The sequence below is a fragment of the Talpa europaea genome (genome assembly GCF_964194135.1).
Source record: "Talpa europaea genome assembly, chromosome: 16".
Lineage (NCBI taxonomy): Eukaryota > Metazoa > Chordata > Mammalia > Eulipotyphla > Talpidae > Talpa > Talpa europaea.
In genome coordinates this window covers 2,240,019-2,262,609 of record NC_140084.1, presented here as the reverse complement: position 1 = coordinate 2,262,609, position 22,591 = coordinate 2,240,019, and the positions used below count along the sequence as shown (strand labels likewise).

Sequence of the window (22,591 nt, the reverse complement as noted above, 5' to 3'; positions counted from 1 at the left end):
TGCTCATTAAATGCAGCTAAGAATTATTTCAACCAGGCCTACTGAGGGGGCGCTCGCAGAGGAGAGCTATTTCCCATCTTCTCCTTCCTTCTCTGTTAGATTCCTGAAGTCTCTGGGAGACTTGCAAGGCCCAGGGGCCCTTTCACACTTGCCACAGCCTTTCAGCTGGACACCAGGAGGCCCCAACCCAGCTTAAGGCCTCACGCTGGGTTACACTCCTTCTAAGCCGAGGCCAAACGTGTTTTGATTGCAACGCTAGTTCTGAGAATTGTTTTTGCCTTCAGCAATAAATTATCTGGTCGAAAACACTGCTTTCCTCCTTCAAGTAGAAAATTGAGCTTTAATATTTGACAACTTTCAGGAATATTTTTCATTGTTTGGTCACAATGATGGCAGCTTGGGTGACTGAACAGTTTTCTCCTCTGAGGTTACTTACAGCACAAAATTCATGCTCATGTTATTTATAAAAATACAAGCTTGGAAGAATAAAACAAAGGGGGTTATAAATATTAATCAGTTTTCACAAATAGTAATGTTTAAAATAATAACACTTGCACAGCCCCTGATGGTTTACAAAGGCTTCAACAGACATCACTTTTTAAAAATCCAGAAAAACATTCGCTTTGTAAAGAAAGGCCTTTGATTTCACCCCTGTAAATTTGGGGTCCATACCTTGATGTCCTAAAGCATTCTGGCACAAATAAAATGGAAGCATCTCTTTTGAGTACATCTTGGAAGTCTGCTGCCAGAGTTCAGACACAGGCATCCACTAGAGGCCTAGTGGGACCCTTCAGAATGCTGGCCCAGATGAATCTTAAAAAGCTGCATTCGGATGATGCTAGTTTCCAAAGATTTAACCAAAGAATAATTGATTTTACTGAAACAAAAGTCCATGTCATAACAGCCATAGTGGTCATATCTTCCTTGCAAATCTAGAATGTCTTGGAGAATATGACAGCTTCCAATAATGTCTTAAATGCCAGAAGCGAGAACACAGTAAACTGTAGCCCCTTCCTTCCTGGGGGGTGAAGGGGGAGCAGGTAGCTACTAAGCAGCTAGCAATGCTGAGACCACCCCAGTATTCTGAGTCCTTATCCACAGAGGACGGGCCATATGCCCAGGTCCAGGATTGAGGCGAGGAGCCCGATGTGAGAAACAACGTGGATCTGTGCCCCTGGGGTGAGACATGGCAGAAGGCTGCTCCCCGTGTACCCATCCTCACTGAGCAAGCAGGGGCGGGGGCCTTGCACGGGAGTCCGCATCTTTACACCAAGAGGCCACACCCCTGGGCCTCACTGACAATCAGTCCACACTGGTCCACACTTGTTGGCCCCATGATATTGGGGGTGCTGTCCCTCCTGGACATCCCATGGATTGAATCTTGGGAAGAATTTGGTGGCAAAACTAGGTTTTGGAAAAGTCTATTCTGCAGAGACAATATCCTTCCTCTTCCAAACAGAGGGGACCTGTGTGTGCCCCCAGGCAAGGCAGGACAGGGCCTGTCTGAGGGCTGCCGCCAGAGGCCACGCAGCTGCCAGATCCAAACCCACAGGCTGCTCACTAACAGGCGAAGATGAGCGTGGCCCAGGGTCATCAGAGCAAGAGCCTGGCATCCCTGCGACAGAGCTGCTCCACGTCCTCTGGAGAGAAAGCATTTCCTCGGAGCCTGGGGGGTGAAGCAGAGAGAGGACCATGTGAGGACAGATCAGGTGGAAGCTGCTGCTTCCTACACGTGCCCAGAGCTTCACTGCAGCCCTTCTGGGAGGGGAGTTAGCATGGGTCCTGCCCTCCACCACACAGGATGCCTCTGAGCCATGGTGTGTGGAGAAACAAGCCGCCAGGATGCAGAAGAAAGCTCTCCATCACAGGCCATGTGAAGAGGCCTTTATTTTCACTTCATCCTTTGACAGCCACAGTTGCTGCCACCTTGATATGCTTTTTGAGAGAAGGACAAGTCTGCATATTTAAAGTGGGGGTCACAAGACCCCGGGGATACAGCAGGTTATGGACAGCAGCCAAAAGCAGGCAGAAAACGTGCAAGACAAGCATGTCCAGGGCCTCCTGTCAGTAGGCCGCCAGCCCAGCTTAGTGGGGTCTGTCCTCTCTACTCTGCTTAGGCAGCAGATTTGGCAGCTTTATTGGGAAAATCCTGAAGTCCAGCTTTTATAGGGAACCGCTAGATTTTAAATACTGGTTTCTAGCCCAGTGCCTGAAACATATATAGTAACATTCACTCATAACGTGAAACTGGGGGGAGCCTCTCTACTTATTATCTGAGCAACAGATATATCCCTGGAAAGAGGCAGACACAACTCGGAAGCTGTGACTCAAGGCTTCTCCAAACAGATGAAGGAGCGTGGCTGTTGGTTACGCAGGCCTGGCTGCATGGCCCATGGTCCCGAGGCTGCATAACTTTTGCCCAGAACTGCCGAGGGTCTAATCCAGGCACCACGACTGCGTGAAGGCAGATGCCCTGCCTCTCCCCAGTGTCTTTCTTGGACCACAGCCCCACCCCTGGCCTCCTGCTCTTACAGTAAGCACCCATAATTTAGGAAAGGTTGCTTAGAGAGGCAGGGATCTTTCCAGCTGAGAACCAGATCCAACACAGGCCCAGGGGCCCTGCATGGCAGAGCCGGAAGGGGTCTTGGGATGCTCCAGTTTCTCTCTCCCATCACCCTTGTTTCATATATAGGCAAACTGAGGCCCAGAGAGAAAGGTGGTTCAGGGGCCTTACCAGACTTCCCGGATGGCGTCATTCCTTTCAAGGGCCTGCAGGAGGGCTTCCGCTCCCCGGCAGGTGACACAGTTGTTGGACAGCCTGGAGGGAAGTTGCCACAGTGAGCTTCAAGGATGCTCGGGTATCCTCTGGACTCAGGCCAGTCCAGGGGGCTTTGGGAACTGGCTGGCCTGCTGTAGCCCATCGGCCCCTGCAGGGTCCCCCTCCAGTCTGAGATTCCCAACAAGCTCAGCCACAAAGTTCAGTGACTGAGGTGAAGTGCCCTCTCTCTTCCACTGACCAGGCCCTTGTGTCTAATGCAGCACCTGTTCCTTTGGGACGTATCGTCGTTAAGGACGTGCACATTAGTGCCAGGCTTCCTGGGTTCAACCCCTTACTTTTTTTCATCTCAAGCCAATTTCCTCATCTGTAAAGGGGACCAAAAAGAGTGCTCACCTCATGAAGAACAAGAATTAAACAAAGTTTGGCATGTTCTATACTTAACTTCCCGCCTCATTTCATTTTCCTCTCACCAGTGTTTGCTGGGAACCCTTCCCAAGTGAACAGCCTGCCCTGGGATCGCTGTCTGCTTTGGGCTTTGGGGGGAGGCCAGACAATACCAGCTGCCCCCAGGAGGTCACCCCGTGTGAGTTAGCCAGGTGGGCAGGTGCCCACGTATCTGATTCAGAAACAGCCCCTTCCAAGCACGGTTACCACTGCCCCGGCTCCTGCTCGCGGCTTCCTTACTTCAGGACTTTCAAACTTGAATTTCTCTTAAGGCCTCTGGCAAGAGAACACACACCTTCATCCCCGAGATGGTTCTCCTCCAGGCTGGCAAGCATGAGAGAGAAAACTCAGTTGACATGGTAACGTTTATTATGGAAGATGATGTCAATAAAGATTAACCCACATGCTCCCCATTTAGAAAATCCAACATCTGAAAATCTGCATTTACAGATAAAGGAAGACCAGATAAAGCACAGCGTGTGGATTCGCAGTTCCAGGGCACTTTGGGGAACTAATCTGCCCAGGTCTCCTCTCCACAAGAAGTTCCCTCATGTCCCAGCTACTCGATATCCACTTTCCCTTCTTTACTAATGAAGCCGAATTTCATTTGGGCAGCTTATGTTTGGTGAAAAGATGACATTCACCACCCTCCCTTGCAGCCAGGGTGGCCCAAGTGACACTGTGTGACCATCAGCACACAAAGCCAAGTTGACCGATGGGACTACGGGGGATGGTCATTAAAGGGGGGAGACCCTGTGCCTTTTGCGTGTGCCATTTGCCCTTCCAGGATATACAAGCTGACGCCTGGAATACAGAGGGAATGCTGTGCACACTGCAGCCATGTTGTGATTGTGAGGCCACCGGCCAAGACCGAGGATGACGGGACAGAGAAGCAGAGTCCAGGCCTGCTGGTCCCGGCCAGTCTCCTTACCGGCCCTGTGCTGCCAACCTCCAGACTGCCCGGACATGACCAAAGAAGCCCTGTGGCTTAAGCCACCGTAGATGGAGGTTTTTTGTCACTTGCCATCTACAATGTAGCCACAGGGATGCACTCACGGTGAGGTGTGCATCGAGAAAGAACCACGAGTGACAAAACCCAGCCGGGACACAACCTCAGTGAACTGGCTGAGCCTGTGAGCCCTGTCGCAGCCAAGGCCTGGCCGTGTGCCTATTTCGTGGCGACGCTCATAGGTGTCGGTGCCTTTCTGCTACCAGGAGAAATCAACAGCATTTCATCTGCATGATATAGTTTGGAACTGTCTGGTACATGTCATAGGAAGGTTTTACGACTGTATCTGAAGGACGAGCAAGGCGGGATCGGGTTCAGATCAACAGGGTCAACACGAAGCACAGTTGATCCTTTAACTTCCCCCAAACTCCTCGGCGCCTTCCGGGTGAGTCGGCTCTAATATAAGTTAACCTTGAGTTAACAGACGACACGGGGTAGCAGCAGTCTGGGCCTTGGAGAGCAAGTCCAGCAGTCGTGCTACCAACGTGCCCACATCACGTTTGTTTCCTACGGAGACCTGCACGTATGCCCGGCCTACATTAAGCTCTTCAAGCTGCTTCTTAAAAGCGTTTTGTGAATGGAAGCATTCCTCGTCTCATTTTATAGATAAGAAACCTGAGGTTTGGAGATGGTTACTGAACTTGCCAAAAATCCCAGTCAGGCCTTGAAATTCGGGCTGCTGGGTCCTGGAGCCTGTGATCATCGCCATCATGCCACATGGAGGCGATAAACACACCAAATAAGCAAGACGTGTAAACAAAGGAGAAGAACAGCGCCCATGTGCCAGGCTCTTTAAGCTTCCTGGCATCAGGGCAGAGAAAAACAAAGACAATCACCTAATGACAACTATTCCACAGGTGAGGCTAGGAAAAGAGGAAGCCATTGCCCACCTCCCCGAGCTAGCAAGTCCCCAAACTCACCAGAGTTCTTCCAGCGCCACGTTCTTTTCCAACATCAGTGCTAAGGACTGAGCACCCACACTGCTGATGCTGTTCCCCACCAGGCTGGATGTAATTGTGGAAGAAAAAAACATGTGAGAGCAGGGACCTCAGAGATAAGCTAGCTCATGAAGACCCAAATGCAAGGCCCACATAGTCCCGCTCGCCCTGGCTCCACTTTGAGGCATCACTCACTGGTTACAACATTCTTTTTTACAAGCCCAGGAGGAGCCTTAAAATCTTTTCCAACATGGTGCCCTGGGCAGCTACTACTTGAGATAACACTCGCAGAATCCAGCCCAAGATCTGCATTCACAGACAGGGGCTCGGCCCCCGAGCAGGAAGGGACAGGTCCAAGGTCACTGTGAAGGACTCAAGCTCCTGACTCCAGTCTTTCTCCCTCCTCCCTAAGGGAGAGGTGCCCCCTTCTCATGCCAGCTCCCCCATCACAACCGCAGGACAGATGTGAAGCTTACCTGAGCCACCTCAAGCTCTGGTGGTCACCCAAGGCTTCAGCCAGGGCCTGGGCACCCTTGTCACCCACCTTGTTGCCCCAGAACCTGAAAAGGCCAACAGAGTCAAGACATAGAATCATTGAGTATCCTCTGTGTCCTAACAGTGCCCCCGTCCACGCCTGCGGGGAGGGCAGGCCTGCCAGTCCCAGAAAGGTGTCAGTGAGTGCCAAGGTTGCAGCCAAATGGGCCGTCTCCATCTTTTTAGTGGGATGGGCAAATGGACTCATATTTGGCTTCAGACAAGACTTCTAGAATAGCAGGGGCCCACCCAGCACATACCCTCAGGGACAGAGAAGGCCCCTTGCAAGGCAGTCAACACAGTTGTGACATTTTCCTGACATCTAGGTCAGATCTGCTTCCTGGTAACAGCCACCCACATGTCCTTAACTACCTCCCGGGACCACACAGAATGAGTCTCGTTTTCCACAAGCAAGCGCTTTGTCTCTTGCTCCTGCTGAACATGCGCAGTCCGTTCATGGTGCCTTCGCCTCTGGATCATCCTCCTCAAACCCACTGTCATCTGGAAACATCCCTTTGCAAAGATGGAGCCCAGCTCACACCTTGAAAACCAGACTATGTTCCACACAGGAAGTGAGCCTGATGTGTGTTTGCGCAAGTGAGCGGAGATGGCTGGGATGCTGAGTGCACTTTCGGCCACTAGGTAAACATTTGCTGGGCTCTGGCTGTTTGCCCCAGGAATGTGACAGCAAAAAACTAAGTGTGATCAACACAGGACCCGCTCAACGGATCACAGGCATCCAAGCAATGGAGTACCATGCAACCGTTCACTTGAAAGTGAGGTCATGAGCTTTGAAAAGATGCCTATATGATAGGGGAAAAAAAAAGCAAATTAAAGAACAATTTGTATCATATGATAGTGTCTGGGCATTTCAGCCAAATGCCTGCCCCAGACAAGTGTTTAAATAAATATGTGCTGGAAAAGAAATACACCGACTGTGCGGGACGTGACCTCAGGCAGGAGACAGCCAGTGGGGCTGTGGTCACCCCCATTCTCCTCTCTGCTGTGACGAATGCAGCTTGGGAAAGATGCGAATTCCAAATAGACTGTCCCACTCTTGGCTCCAGCTGAGCTTGTAAGCGCCAGGCCTGTCCTGAAATGGGCCAGAAAACCCTGGACCTCAAGTTAATCGCTCTTGCCGAAGTCTTGGGTTCTAAAACCCCATTCTTGTCACATGGGTCCCAGCTCATACCAGGGCCCTGGGCAGGACTGCCCTCCCAGCTGTGTCTGCCTCCTCTGCTGCCCCCAGCAGGGCCTGGCAACACCCGCCGGCAAGCAAGAGCTTTGAAGACCTGCTTCCTCCCATCCTGCTTCCAGTCTCCATCCTCATCCTCTTTGTCCTCAGTTCCCATTCCCCGGGGGAACTTTTTTAAAATGGCGGCTTCTGGGCTGTGCACCCAGCTGTTTCATGCGAGGAGTCCAGCACCGGGAGATCTCCGGGGGCTCCACTGTGCTCACAGACTCCTGGACTCACAAAGGCGGGAGGCACAGCCCTAGCAAGGCCCAGTGAGCTTCCTGCCCTCACCCTGGGCACTGCCACCCCCAAGCCTGAACTTCCTGTTTATCAAGTGAAGAAGCAAGTGCTGAGGCATCGAAGGGCCGCCCACTCTCTCCCGCCCACTCTCTCCCGCCCACTCGCCTCCCATGGTGGCCAGGCTGCCTCTGGGGCCTTGTGGCTCAAGAGCTTCACCTGCCCCTAAGGGCCCCCAATCCCCAAACCCTTCCACCTGGGCCCCCTGGCCGGGAACACAGCCTACCCCAGGAACTGCAGGGAGGCGTTGGCTCTGAGCCCCTGGGCAAGCACCTCAGCTCCTGACGCTGTGATGTGGTTGTTCCCCAGCCTAGAAAGGAAGACAGAGAGCAGCACCTGAGGCCTGTGCGTGCCCTGAAGGCCCAGCCTGGAGGGCAGCGAGGCCTGCGCAGAGAAACACAGACAGAAGCCTTGAGCTCTCCCCAAAGCAGGTGTCCCTGCAGCTCAGGGTTCCGCAGTGGCCCCCATGACTGCATTTTCACCAGTGAAAGGGAAAGGGTGAAAAGGCTAGTTTTGCAAAGGAGCGTGACAGGTCGGGGCCACACTAGGCCACTGTCCTGGGAGGCGGTTTCCCCTGGGGAGCTGGGTGAGGCACTGTCACCTTTCCCCCGGGAACTGGTCAGGCTCCGGGCATGACCCTGCAGGTTCCCCACATCCACTGCCGCGGCAGATATCATTCACCTGCATCGAAAGCATCTGGGGCAGGCCAGGTGGCTGGGAGAGCAGAGGGGATCCTGCTGAGCCTTTGGGAAGGGGTTTTGGAAAGATCCAGACACCACAGAGGGTTTCACAAGAGGTCCCCAGAACTCACAGCCACAGCCCGGGCTTCCTGGAATAACTCTTCGTTCTTTTTTTTTTTTTAATATTTTTAAAAATATTTTTATTTTTATTTATTTATGCATACAAGAACTGGGGTGTAGGGCAGAGGTGTTGGGGGGGTGAAAGGATCCACCAGAGACAGAGTGGGGAGCAGAACAGGCGGATCCACTGAAATACACTGCTGAGGGGAGCAGCGGGCGAGACAGGAGAGGTCTGCCGCGCCATGTGGGTCAGCTACCTGGTCGGGGATTGAACTCAGGCCTCAGTGGCTGGTGATAGCTTGACAGCGTAGAGACTTTAACCCCTGTGCCACCAGGGAGGCCCAACACTTCATTCTTTCCAAGCATGTTCCCACCCGTCACGCCACTTTGGCTCACAACAATCCTCTAGGCCAGCTCTTATTAGTCCCTTCAAGAAGGGGTGTGGCAGTCTCTCAGACTTCAGGCCAACAAGGTGTAGCTAAGGGCTGAGGCAGCTCTGCTGGGAATCCAGCTCCCCTCTGCATGAAGGCCACTTCCCACCGGCTCCTCCCGGCCAGTCCAGACGCAAGGGACTCCTCTGCTGGGCCGGCCTGGCTGGCTGCAGCCCCTCCCCTACCCCCCTACCCTGCCCATGGCCTTCCTGCTCACTCAGAACCACACTGAAGTATAAGATGCTTCTTCCAGACTTTCTGACTAGCTCAGCTCAGGCCTGCACCGCAGCCCAACACTCCCAGACTCCTCCAGCTCTCCCCCACTTCCCCTCATAGGCACAGCACCCATGAATTTGTTGTACTCCAGTGCCTACTGGGAAATTGAACTAACATTGGACAAAAAGGCTGAGAACTTACGTGACTCACCCACAATCTTTCCGCCACTGATCTTTCCCACCAGCACAACCACCTATGAGTAGCTGCCACTATTCTCCTCATTTTACAGACGGGCAAAAGAGGCACAGCGACGTGGGGCTGACCCCAAGGTCACACAGTGTATGAGGATCCAAATCTCAAGGGCCCGGACTCTGACCTCAGCTGCCCTGGCTCTAGAACTCCAGGACTCTCAATTACAACACTGTGAGTCAAAAAAAACAGGCCTCAAATTCGGAGTCTGGCCCTTTCTGCAAACCTACAGCCTCGTGGTACTGGGTCAGCCCCGAGGTGACCACAGTCGCCCTCGGGCTTGTTAAGTCTGGGCAGTCTTCACTCGATCTTGTCTCCGGCCTCAAAACCCAGGGGGCGAGAATGTCCCAGAGAGGAACACAGGGTTGATCTGGAGGGGCAATTTCATGATAAAGGAGATCGCTGCCGGTGGGTGAGGGAGGGTTGAGAGCAGCAGAAGTGCAGGTTTCACAGACTGACCTGCACACCCCCACCAGCCATTCAGGAAAGAACGTTCTGAAGGGGCTTCGTCACCGTCGAGGTGCAAGTGGTGGCCGCACAGCTACCACAGTGGGTTCTCCCTGTGCATCAGGGCCAGAGAGCCTGGACACTCAGACACAGCAAACGAGAAGGATCTGGAAACCCTCGGGGGCCAAGGGGTAGGTAGTAGTCAAAGGGCGGGAAGGCTGGTCCACAGTTGCTGGGAAGGTCACAGCTTTAGCAAAACCCCCGCAACAGAAGAATCTGCCCAGACGACTCCGAGCCCGCCCAAGGCCACACCAGGCTGAGTCGCTGTAGGGGAAAGTTGTCTTCAGGGAATAGGGAAGTCCTGGACCCACCTCAAGGCCACGAAGTTCTGCTTGCACGAAAGGAGCCTGGCCATGGCGTGTGCACAGCCGTCCGTCAGCCTGTTGTTGAAAAGCCTGGAAAGTGCGAGAGAAGAGAGAGTACAGAGGACAGGGCTGCCCAAACTTGGGGGTGCCTTCCCCTCAGGACAGGAGACCCCGCCTGCAAACACCCGGCCCAGGCCTTCACTCCCAGGGCTGCTGCCCGGGGGCAGGGCCTGGTGTGGGGCTGGGGACGCAGGGCCCAGGCCATGCCCGCCCGACTTACGCTAACTTCTGCAGCTGCTCGCAGTGCAGGGCGCGTTCCACGAGCTTGCAGATGCCGCGGTCTGAGATGTTGTTATCTCGCAAGCTGAGGAGGGAAAAAGAAACTTGAAAACAGAGCTGATGAGAGAAAGATGAACGAAATCTCAAAACAGACTTCTGCTTACTCCCAACGTGCTTCGGGAACATACGGTAAGGACTGAGCACCCCAGGAAAGTGGGACTCCCCCATCCCTGGCCAGGGCGCTGCTGCTACGATGCGGGGGACCCAGGGCCCTTACTAAGAAGATTGGACACACGAGAGTCACTGACCTAACCTCAGGCACAATTTCCAACTCGGTAAAGAGGAAGTGAGAACCAGCTTCTGAGCTGGGAAAGGTGCAGCAGGAACTAGACAGGCTACCCCTGGGAGCGACGGCGGTTACCCCAGACGGTTAGATGAGCCTCCAGCGGACACTTAGGGAAGAGTGGCCTGAGTTTGGAAAACCAGAGTGGTCTGCTCAGAGGCCTGACAGCCTGCGCTGCCGCCCTTGCTGGCAGGCCAGCCCCTCCAGGGGTACGACTCCCATGTCACCCCATCACAAGTGTCCCTAAAATAGACTCTCAGGCCCCTCCCTGGAGCTGAGGGTTCCATTGGTGGGGAGGGGCAGGGGCGATCACAAGGAATCTGTGTATTTAACAGCTGTGCAAACTTGGGAGGCCCTTACGTCAAGGTCAAGAACTCAGGCCCTGGACTCTCAGTGGAAGTTCCGATCCTGAGCACCCACTTACTAGCGATTTTCTGGTCTCTTCATCCATGAACAGGGAATGAGGAGTGGGGTTGGGGGTGGCAGGGAGCATTTAAAGGGACATGCGCGGGAAGCCTGTGGGCAGCTGGCACACGGGAGGGCGCCTGTAATCGCCAGCCCCTCCATGGAGTCCGCGCGCGGTGCTGTCCTGAGCGCGTCCCGGTGGAAATGGTATTTAATGCTCACAGCCCCTGACGTGGTAGAAGGAATGAGGCACGGACAGGTGAAGTGGCTGCCAGGGTAGCTCAGCCCCCGAAGGGTTTGGGCCCAGGCGGTCTGGCTGCAGAGCCCACCCTGGACACAGCGAGGCCCCTCCCCACGCCCTTGTCTGGGCTCCAGAGGCTGCTTTTCAGTCTGCAGGTCATGGGCTCTTGCTGACTCACAATCAGCTCTGAAGGTCCTCAGCAGCGTTTTTAAAATGGAAAAAGAAAGAACAGAAGAAGCGAGCAGAGTGCATCCGTTAAAGGGAAAGTCATTTCGGGAAGCTTCAGTTTCACCTGGGCGCCCACTTGCACCCTCTGTCTGTCTCCCTCACCGTGGGCCACAGGCAAGAAGCTGGGGAGCCTCCCAGAGTCAGGCCAGACCCACAGAGCCCTGCGAAGGCACCTGTGTCTGGGCCTCCTGGAGGTGTGATGTGGTCGGCATGGAAACACCAAGTGGAGAGAGGCACTTGCACAGGGGAAGGGAGCTCTCTCCCCCTCCCTCCTCCCGCCCCCCATCTCTGTCTCCCTCACATGCACACACAGGAAATGCCCACGCAGCAACCTCATGGCTGCTCCCCACCCCCCACGTGCCTCGAGTCACCACCACAGGGTGTCCGGGCAAGAGCGGCAGCCGGGGCAAGCACTTCAGTGGCCAGGGGAAAAAACCCTGTGGGTTCCCACACCCTGCGCAGGGGTGTCTGCACCACTTGGAGCAAAATCACTAGTGATGTTTGTTAAAAACAGATTCCCAGGCCCCCGCCTCCAGCTACAGAGTGGGAGTCGCTAGGAGCAGGGCCAGGAATCCAGTTCCACAAGCCCCTTGCCCTCAGAGTCTAAGCACGGGACCATCAACCTCGCCTCCTTCTGGAACAGAGACAGGCACTTTGTGCCTCTGCAACCCACCCATGGGGGTTGCACGGGCTGTCCTGACTGCGGAGAGGGTCCCCTTCATTCAGGAAAGGACTGGCCTGGGGGGATCATCCAGGACTGTGGTTCCTGACCACCTGGGGTTCAAGGGCCCTTGGAGAACCTGGCTGAGGACTACGGGTCCACTATCTAGGAAAACGCACATTCCTGAGCAAAAATACTGTGGTTCATCCCCGAGGGAAACAGTATGTGCTCATCCCTTCCGGTACCCGGACAGATCCAGGCTCCCCTGCACCTGGCCCTCGGTCCTGGGGGCCGAGTTCTGTGAACCACCCTAGCAGGCACCCCCTTAGTGCCCGTGGGAGATGCAGCAGAAGGCAAGACAGGGAGGGGAGCCCGGGCCGAGGGCCAGTGCCCAGGCCTCACCATTCCAGGCTGCTGCAGCCTCAGTTACTACCAGAAGCCCTCTCCACACCCTTCCCCTGCAGTGCTGGGGGCTGTGGAGATGGAAGGGGGTACTTCAGGAAGCATGCAGCACAGCCTGGCCAACTGGACACCCCCTAAATGACTGTTGTCACTTGGGCTGCTGCTACCAGGAACAAGGCCCAGCCCCGGGAAGGGACCCGCCTGGGTGCACAGGACAGGTGGCAGGGCAGGGCTGGCCCTGGACTGCAGATCCCAGCTCGGTGCCCCCGGCCTGCCCCCCGGCAGCCCGCCCACGTGCCCCCCAGTAGCACTCACTACAGCGCCTTGCAGACACCAAGGCACGGCAGCAGCTGCTGTACACCAACGTCGCCCACAGAGTTGTGGTCTAGCTGCAAGGCCACGGGCCGCCGCAGGTGCCGCAGCACGAAAGCCAGGGCGGCGCACTCGGTGGGGCCCACACTGCAGAAGTTCAGCTTGATGTGCCCAACATCCAGCCCACGCACGGCCTCCCGGGCCAGCCGCTCCTCCTGCATCTCGTACAGACTCCGGATGAGCCAGACGAACCCGGGCATGGCGTGCATGCTCTTGGCTTCCCCAGGCACGGCCGGGGGGATGGAGTGGAAGTGCCTGTGGAGGCTGCGGGCCAGACATCCCCGGGCACAGGCCTGGCGGCGGAGCAGGGCCTTCTCGGACACCTGGCACTCAGCCAGCAGGCCACAGTGTTCCTGCGACAGCAGCCCCGCCAGGAAGGCCGCTGTGATCTGGAGGTTGTGCGGGTCGACCCCCTGCAGCAAGGCTGCCACATTGCCCTCCTTGGGCCCCGCACCTGGCACACACATCCTGGGCAGCAGCCTGGCCAGCAGCGAGCTGCCTGGTCTGTGGCAGCTGAAGAGGTGTCTGAGCGAGGATGGCGGCATGTCGGCACTGAGCACAAGGTAGAATGCAGCAAAAAAGCACTGGAAAGTGATGTGCAGGAACTCCAGGGGCCCTGTGCTCCCGGGCAATGCCCTCCCAGCGCGCACCAGGAAGCCAAGGGCAATGTCTTCCATGTCCACGTGCGCCGCCTGGAGCTGCTGAGCCGAGAACACATAGCAGCATGTGCCCAGGCCCTGGAGGGCCAGCTGGCCGAGGTGCAGGAGGGTGGGGAGCCTGGCCCGCAGCAGGCGGGGCTCCAGACCCTGGGCAGCCGTGTCTGGCGGGGAGGCGTGCTGCAGAAAATGCTGCAGGATCAGCAGGTACATGTCTGTAGTGGTCTTCAGGGACTCCCCACCCTGCAGCAGCAGCTCCTTGTGGCACTTAGACACCATCCACGAGAAGACAGGGAGGTGGCACAGGCCGTGCAGCGCCGAGGTCGCTTTCAGCAGGCTGATGAGGCGATCGGCCACCTCTGGCTCCCGATGGCACCTCCTCAGGTATAGCTCGATGCCCTCCTCCGAGAAGCCCTTGAGGCTGAGCTCCATGCGGATGTACTTCCTCAGGAGCGCTGACACCGCGTCTGGACGGCTGGTCAGCACCTTGCGGGTGCCCTTCAGCAGGTTGCCCTGCAGGAGGTTGAAGAGCAGATTCTGGACAGATGTGGGGTCCGTCGGAGAACAGTGCCGCTGGCTATCCGAGAACCTGAACTTGAACTCATCAAAGCCATCAAAGGTCAAGAGCACACGGTCAGGGTGGTCCAGGAGGAACCGGAAGACATCCTGCTGCCCCAGGTCGGGCCAGCAGCAGTGCTCAAAGAGCAGTGTCTGCACAGACAGAGGTTTTGCCACACACTGCAGCTGCCGGCAGCTGAATGGGAAGACGAAGAGAAACTCCTGGAAGTCCCGGCCCAGAGCCCAGAGCAGGTGCAGCTGCTGCAGGAGCGTGCTCTTGCCGCTGCCCGCCTCGCCCACCACCAGCACCGTGTCCGCGTCCTGGTTGGCGTGGTCGTGGGGACTGAAGAGCTCCTCCAGGCCCAGCAAGGTGGGGCTCCTCTGCAGGGCCCCCGCCACACCCACGTCCGTGTGGATCTCCAGAACATTCTCTGTGTATATTTCCTCCAGACAGAGATTCTCTGCCCTGTCATAGGTGCTCAGGAAGCGAGACTGGGCAGACACCGTGGTCCTCAGCTTGGACATGTACTTCTTACAGGCAGCATCTGGAAGACAGAAGAGGCTAATAGGACCCTGGGAGAGGGGGAACAGGACCGGAGGGTGGGCTGCACAGGGACATGATGCTCTGGAGGCGAGAAAACAGCCATCAGGCCCCAGCCCTGCCTGTCCACTCACAAGCTGTGGACGCTGAGGACAGTCGTGTGATTTCCCCAAGCCTCAGTCTCCTCCCCTGTGAAGAGGGAGAGATGGAGGTTCCATGACATCTAGGATTTTAACTTGAGTCACTTAGCTAAGGCACGTCAAGTGTTTTCTTCCACGCCCAACAGGAAGTAGCCCGCAAGACAGGGTGACCCCGCCGGGGCCGCTGCGGTGAGGGGAGCACTGGGCTGGGTGCCCACACTGATGCCACTGCCCCCAGGCGAGCTGGGTGGCCCCGGGTCCATCCACTCACCACCGAGCCTCGGCGGGGTCTTTACAAAGGGAAGCAGGAGGCTGAAGGGCTTGGAGCCCCGTTTCTGAAGTCACATGCACCTGGGTTTGGAACCTGGGCAAGCCTTGAAGCCTTTCTGGTCAAGAGTCTCGTCTGCAGAAATGGAGACAATACGCATCTCGAAGGACTGTGTCGGGGGAAATGAGCTAAAGGGAGCTTAGAAGAAAGTGTGACTTGTGGCAAGCTCCCAAAAGTTACTGTTTCTGGTTGTTTTTAGTAGGTGTGGCAGTTCCAAAGGGTCCCCAAACACTCCACAACCTCGTCCTCAGAATCTATGAATAAGTCACCTGACCTGCAGAAGGGACTAGACAGACATGATTAAAACTCAAGACCTAGGGCTCAGGCCTCCTCTCTGCTCAGAGAACCGTCCTTCCTTCTCCTTATCTGACAATCAATTTCTTACTTTTCCCCCTAAAAAATAAAACTCAGACTTCAAGAGGGGTCATTGTCCTGGGTTGTGTGGATGGGCCTGGCACTGAATGAACTCAAGGCCTCTGGAGTCCAAGATCCTCTCGCCCACGTGCCTCACGTCATCCTCGGCCGCGCGAGCGTCATACACTGGGGCTGTCCACAGGCCGACGCTGCTTTTCCTGTCACTCCAATACCTACGTGAGCAAACCACTTCCTGTGTCAGGGATTACTTCCTTTTTTAGGAAATGAGGAAGTGGTCGTCCAGGACCCCAGGCCAGAGGGACCTCAGAACATAGGTCACCCCACCATGGCCTCACTGTCCCCAACCGCATTCTGGCTCATTCCTACCCAACCCCAAATACATGGTAACTTTCAGCGGAGCTGCCGTGAAAGTTGCGCGGGGACATGTCTCTGTGTTTCCTCTTCTGAGGAGAGTGAGGCTTGTCATCGCTCTTATCGCCCTCGACACATCAGGAGCACAGAACAGAGACCATGAAATAGACAGTTTCCTTGCTGGTGCCCTGATTGTGCTGTAGATTTTCCACTGTCAATAATTTCCAGATTCTACAGAAAAAAAAATTACCTCTCATTTTAAAAAACAAACATATGTCACCTGCAACAGCCACCTCGGGAACTCTGTGCCCTGTCCTGGTGCGAAGCACAGGGCTGGCTAGCTGTGCCCGATGACATCAGTGGCAAAGGTTAACCAAGGTCTGCCCCTAAGGCGTGCACCCCGGCGAGCCCTGATGTCTGTGTCGTACTCCCAGGGGAGATGGTGCCCACCCAGGCACCACGCACAGGACTCCAGCTACACCTGCCCCAGGCGTGCTCACAGCCCAGCGTGATCAGCCCACATGCCTGCGCCACACAGGACCCCAGGGTCCTCAGTGCTGAGGGCCTCTCCCCACGGCGACGCAGGAACGAGACCATTTGACTTTCACGCTCTCTTTACAGCCGATGCTCTCTTCTCCCACCAAGAGAAATATGTGGCGGGGGCTGGTCTAAACCCAGATCATCTTCCCCCACATCTTCACTCAAACTCCCAGTCCCCACTTTCACCTGATGAAGTGGAGGAAACACCTGCTTCTCGGGGTCATTGTAAAGGGGGCCCTGCAGCAGTCGGATGTCCCTCCTCTCTCCAGGGGTTTCCTGCTGCTGAGCTGGGTCGCTGACCATGTGCAATAAGAGATACCATTTGGGTCCTATTTGGGTCCTAGTCTCTGATAGCAGCTAAAGTGCAGAAGCCAAGGGATACCCACACTCATTCACAAAGGTCATCCACATCCTTTTCGACAATGAGAGTTATTTAGTAAGGAACTCTGGCTAGCCCTTACCACATGGGAGTTCCAAGGACCATCCCTCAGTGCAGAAAGCAATAAAAGCTAACTGCTGTCATACACGTGTTCATCCTTCCAACCCCCCAACAGCCTCACAAGACAGGGGTGGCGTCAGCCTTAAAATGAGCAAAGTGAGTCTTCAGAGGCTTGTCGGGCCAGCACGTGGGATTCTCACTCACAGGTCTCACTCTGGAGGGTTTGCATCACCTTTAATTTAAGGTGAGCCTGCATCACCTTTAATTCCCTTTCTGATGAAGCAAGAGGAACACACATATACCTTCGAAAGGCAGGGCCAAGGGCGCTGGTAGTTCCTGAACATGCTGTAAAAGGAAAGCTGCCAGTCCATTCACCTTCACCGTGGCAAGGTCAAGGAGCCTTCTGGCCTACGGGGAAAGCAAAAGTTATTACTTTTCAGAAAGGCTGATGGAGAGGCGTGAGCAGGCTTGTACCGGTCACTGCGCTCTCAGAGGTCTCGCTCTTCCACCAAATAAAAGCGAGAACAGGAGCCCAACAAGACGCGCCTCAGAGATCAGTAAGTGTTGGGTGTTTGAACACACACATCCAGGCTGCTCTCAAAACCTACCGAAAGTGTGAATAACAACATTAACCACAACAAGAGACAAAAATATACAAACCTAGAGATCAGAAAAAACAATTCTGGAAGCTGGAAATCATTTGGTTGGAAGAGAGACAAGTCATCAGGCTTAACAGATCATCTCTGCCCACATGATTCCCCACTTTCACCCTCAACGCAAATTCTCCCTCTGAACTTTGGGTGCACACGTCCAATTACCTACTTGCCACCTCTACTTAGATGTCTCAGAAACACTTCCAGCTTGCCGCCTCCCAAACTAACCTCCTATTCCACAAGCACAAAACCAACAGCCCTCCTGGTCTCAGTTAATGCCAACCCCATTCTTCTGGATGCTCTGCCCCAAAGTTTTGGGCCACCCTTGAAACCTCTCCTCTGGAATCCACCATCAAATCCAGCTGGTTCCACCTTCACAGAATACCCAGAACAACCTTGTCCAACAGAAATATAATGCAAGATGCAAATAAAGATATGAGTAATTCTGAATCTCCTAAGTCACTTTTTTAAAATAAGTGAAATAGATAAATTTCATTTAATTATGTATTTTATTTAGCCCCAAATATGTAAAATAGCAACACATTTCAGAAAGCAATCAATATTAACAAATTTTAGAGGGCAATTTTGCATTCTTTCTTTCATACTGAGTTTTTCAAATACAGTCTCGTTACTTAGCAGCCACGTTTCAGGTGTTCAACAGCCACACGTGGCCAGTGCTCACCAGGCTGGATGTGCAGCGACGGTCACTTCTCATCACTTGCTCCACTGCCATCCTGATCCAAGTCATCATCATTGTTCACCGGGAAGCTGCAAAGGCCACTTCCCTGCTCCCCCTGTTTCTGTCCCTGTCCCTGCAATCCATTCTCAACACCATAGTCGGAGTAAAATTCTTTACAAGCAGAAGCCAGATCACACCACTCCTCTTACAGATGTCTCACCCGTCTCCTCTTTTCTCAGAGTGAAAACCCAAGACCAACAGGAACTTACAAGGCACCGAATAGGCCCAAGTCCTGGCTGTGATAACCCACACCCCCTGGCTACTTCTCTAATATCACTTCTTATCCCACCAGCGTACTAACCCCAGTCTCTGAGAAAAATCAAGTACATGCCCGCCCCTGGGGCTCTGTCCTGTGCCCTCCAGCAGAATGCCCTCCCCAGCCATCCACCAGGCTTCTTCCCTCACTTTTTTTGAGTCTTGGCTCAGATTTCACCCTTTCAGGGAGAACTTCCTGACCATGCTCAGTCCTCTGCTTCCTTTTGCTCACTGTTATCTTCCTGAACACCCCCAGAAATGTATCCCCAGGACAAGGGCTTTTGTCTGTTTCGCCCAAGGACATAATCCCAACACCTGGAGGAGTGCCTGGCACTGAGCAGGTGCCCAAGGACTTGGCAAATTAATTAATAGGAATAGACTCAGAAGAACCCAGAAACCCAATCCTAAGCCAACGCTAGGACATGGAAAACCACACAATGGACATCTGAGAATCTGCAAGATCAGTGAAACTAAGAGCAGGTACTGCCTGGAAATCTGGTAAGTCCACTCTGGGAACTTGGCCAACCCAGGAGGAAAGGTTTAAAGGAACAAATACTGCCATTCCCCAAAATGTCTACAGTGAAACTCAAGTCAGACACGTTTCATCTGCATGCACTGAGTTTCCAGTAACTGTTAAAGTACTTTATTTTAGTCATGAGCAGACAACAAGGATTATCGTACGTCCAAAGAAAGCATTTATAGGAAGTAGAGGCCAAATAAGTGTGGGAGAAGAAAGCAACATGTAGGATAAAAAAGGTTATGTAAGGTAAAAAAAAAATTACAACATAAAAACCCACCCTATCATTATGATCCTTAAGCAAAAAACAAATATTGGAGCCATAAAATGAGAACAGAATGCTAAAAGGCAGAACACACAATAGCTCTCAAAAATTAAAAGAACGGTATTAAAAATGAAAAATTCGAAATATGTAAAGATGAAACTGAAGATGCCATAAGAAAGTAGAGCAAAAAGATACAGAGCTGGAAAATAATGAGAAGTTAAAGGATAAGTCCAGCATTGCTGAAGTTCAAATAACAGTAGTTTCATAAAAAGAGAGAAAATAGGAAGGAATCATCAATAAAGAACCTTTCCAGAACCTTAGGAAGGTAGGAGTGTGGCTTAAATGTGATAATTATACAGGGCTAACCCCGGTGCCTGGCACATGATAGGCACTTAGTAAATAGCATCAATGGGCATTTTAAGGAATTATTTCTTTAACTTGCATTTTGTCTCATCGCACAACATTTTCAGTCCCCAACTTGCACTTCATGACCACCACCTTTTTTAAGTCCAGTCTATGCAAGTGTGCAGACAGTCCTGGATTGGCAGGGTATGTGAGTTGGACATACAGTAAATGTCACCTGCTCTGAACCAGAAATTCAGCTACTCGGGAAGGCCACCAAGTTACAGAATCAGAGAACGGCAGATTTCACCTGAAACTCAGAGTGAGTTGCATTCTAAAAAATTAAATCTCAGGCAGTTCCGTTCCTTTATAAACCCTACAATCCTCAGATCTCTCTCCAGCATCCACCTGCTCAAGTCGGCTCCAGCACTCAATACTTTTCGGTCTGCCAGGCTGTCTTAGGGTGAATTCATAGCTCATTAAAATGCAACTTTCTACTCTCCTAATATAAAATTTAAGGTTATAAATTTCCCTCTAAGTTCTGCTTCAGCTGCATCCCATAAATTTTAATAAACCATATTCTCATCATTGTTTGGGTCTGAATATTTTATGATTTCCCTTATGATTCATTCTTTGACCCATGAGCTATCCTATTTCCTTTATTTCATCAATCCCGATACTTCCTCTAACCTCGAGGTGATTGCATTAAGCAAAATAAATCAGAAAGTGAAAACAGATATCGGCTTTGCTCATCTATGGAATATAAATAACCAAAAAACACACAGGCACAATACAGAGGGAATAAAACTTGGACTTAGTGAAAGAATTTAATGGTTACCAGAGAGAACAGGGCAGAGGGAGGAAGGGCTGGGAGAAGGAGGCTAACGGGCACCAGCATGGGTGGTTTGGTGGTGGGTGAGTGGAACATGTACACATATGGAGGAACAAAAATTTAAAAATTAGAAAATCAAAATTAAAACAAAATACCTACTCTATTCATGCCCTATGTCCTCCAGTCCCTCGGGCTCCAGACTACCTTCTCTAAGCCCCACAGAGCATCCAAACCAGATCACAAGATGACAAGACATGATCCTAACGTCCTGGTGTGATTCCATCCGCCCCAGACCCCACGGGCGAGTACGACAGCTAATATGTCTGCTGTCATCTCCACGGGCCAGGCTCAAGTAGGCAGCGCTCAGGTGACAAGTGCAGGTTTCCTATGCGCTAATTGGGAGGAACCACATCACGCCTGTTCTGTAAATGCTTAGCCCCCTGAGCCATTTTTATCAACACCGGGAAGAAAGACTGGCTTATTCTCTCTGCCTCAACCTAGGTTTACCTTGATTGGACACGGTACTTTTTTTTTTTTTAAATAAACAAAAATAGAAACTAAAAGGTCCCCCAACCCACCCTGTCCTCACACTGCAATGTAATTCCAATGCATTCATTCAATCATTCGCATATTTCACCAACAAGTATCTTCTGAATGCCTCCTCTTTGCAAGGTACTCCAAGCATAACAAGCTTTAAGACAGATCCTGGCATGCAGTGGGCATCTAAACAGAATCTGGCTAAATAAATGAATGAATGATTAAGGATGAATGAGTCAAGGCACTAGGTGCAGCGCCAGCCCTCTGATTAACTGTGAGCTCACTCAACCACTTTCCTGGGCCTCAATTTCCTGGTAGCAGAATGTTAATTCGTGCTTCATTTGCATCACAGGAGGCCTGAGGATCACCGGTGGGGAATGGGGGGAGTGGTAACAAAACAAAGCTCTTCAAAGACACCTTTCTTTTCCCGTGGTTTCTGTTGAATCATGCATCTTTAGATGTAGTTAAATCCCAACTCCAGGTCTATGATCTAATGCAATTTCCCACCAGGAATCCAATGTGGGTATTTAAATGCTATTAGTACATGATGTGCTGTCTTAACCATTAAATACAGACGTAATATAATGGATTTTGATCTGATGAGCTACACACTGAAAAGCAATGCAAGTATACCAGTCTGGAATACCCCTTCTAACAGAAATGACAGTTGCCAACGGAGTTAACAAGGTATCAACAAGAGACACCATTGCATTACACAAACCAATCCACTGATTTTTCCCAGAGGGGAAACTAAGGCCGGAAGACTCCCCATGGAGAGTTTCCATAGAGACCTGCCATCTCCCAGAGCCTGTCATGGACACCCGGGCACCCAAGCCCCTGGCCAGCTGCATGCAGGGCGTCCTCTCATCAGAAGTGGCATGCCACTAAGCTCCAGAGCAACTTCTATGTGCCTAGCCACCGTTCCCTTCTCTCCACAGGGTTGACGAGTGAAGACCCACTAGTCTTGGTGACTAGGCGCCCTTTCCTGAGAATTCCGATTGCCCGAGGCAGCAGCACCTTACCCGTTGGGATGCTGTGAAGATGGGCAGCCTGATTTCATCATACTCGTACCGGCTGATGAAGCCCCGCTCCCGGGCCACGTCCAGCACGTGCTCCACGTGGCTGTAGAGTCTCCTGACGATGGCCGGCCGGTGACTCTGCAGGTCGCGGGCTGGTTGGGGTGAGCAGGGGTCCCAGCGGTCAGGCAGCTCGGGGGCCTGGCTGTCAGCCTGGGCCTCTCCCACGGCCGCCACGAGCTGTTCACAGCCCCAGGTCCCCTTATTCCACACAGTGTCCAGGAGGCGCCTGGCCAGGTGGGAGAGGGGCTGGCCCACGAGGCGAAGGCCCTCATAGTCCTCCCAGGAGAGGACATCCCAGGAGAGCAGCCAGTCCAGGACACTCTCGAAGCCCTCCAGGGACCCAGAGATCAGCAGCCCCACCAGCTGGCTCCTCTGCGCCTGGAAAGCCTCCTGGGTGCACATCTCACCGCCTGGGCAGGAGAGAAAGAGAAGAACTTCTCCAGAAGCCAGCTTTGGTGCCTAGAGAGGGAAGCCCAGCAGCCACGGTCCCGCCCTTAGATGCTCCCTACCTCACGCTCCTGTTGTGCAGAGACGAACTGAGTCCAGAGAAAGCAAGAAACAGACTCAAGATCCCACGGAGAGTTTAAAAGCGCCAAGAGTCAAATCAAGACCCTGGCCCCACATCCAAGCTTCAGCCCAGCTTAGGAAGTTGAGAAAGTCCTGAGCTAAGAGGGTCGGGAATGAACTCTGAAGGCAGCTGAGAGGGCTTGGCCATGTCAGCCCAGCCCAAGGCCACTCTCTCTCCAGCTGAGGCTAGTATTTACTCAACA

General features: G+C 53.3%; 1 protein-coding gene across 1 annotated transcript; it reads right to left on the bottom strand.

The window, feature by feature from the left end:
- Positions 1-1,593: 1,593 nt before the first annotated feature.
- NOD2 (nucleotide binding oligomerization domain containing 2) lies at positions 1,594-22,223 on the bottom strand (the record flags this gene model as incomplete). Its single annotated transcript, XM_084257890.1, has 11 exons — positions 1,594-1,666; positions 2,735-2,818; positions 3,464-3,547; positions 5,153-5,236; positions 5,647-5,730; positions 7,462-7,545; positions 9,750-9,833; positions 10,024-10,107; positions 12,618-14,433; positions 16,905-17,010; positions 21,765-22,223. 11 exons carry the CDS (start codon positions 22,221-22,223, stop codon positions 1,594-1,596), a joined length of 3,042 nt encoding a protein of 1,013 aa, XP_084114016.1.
- Between the last annotated feature and the right edge of the window lie 368 nt (positions 22,224-22,591).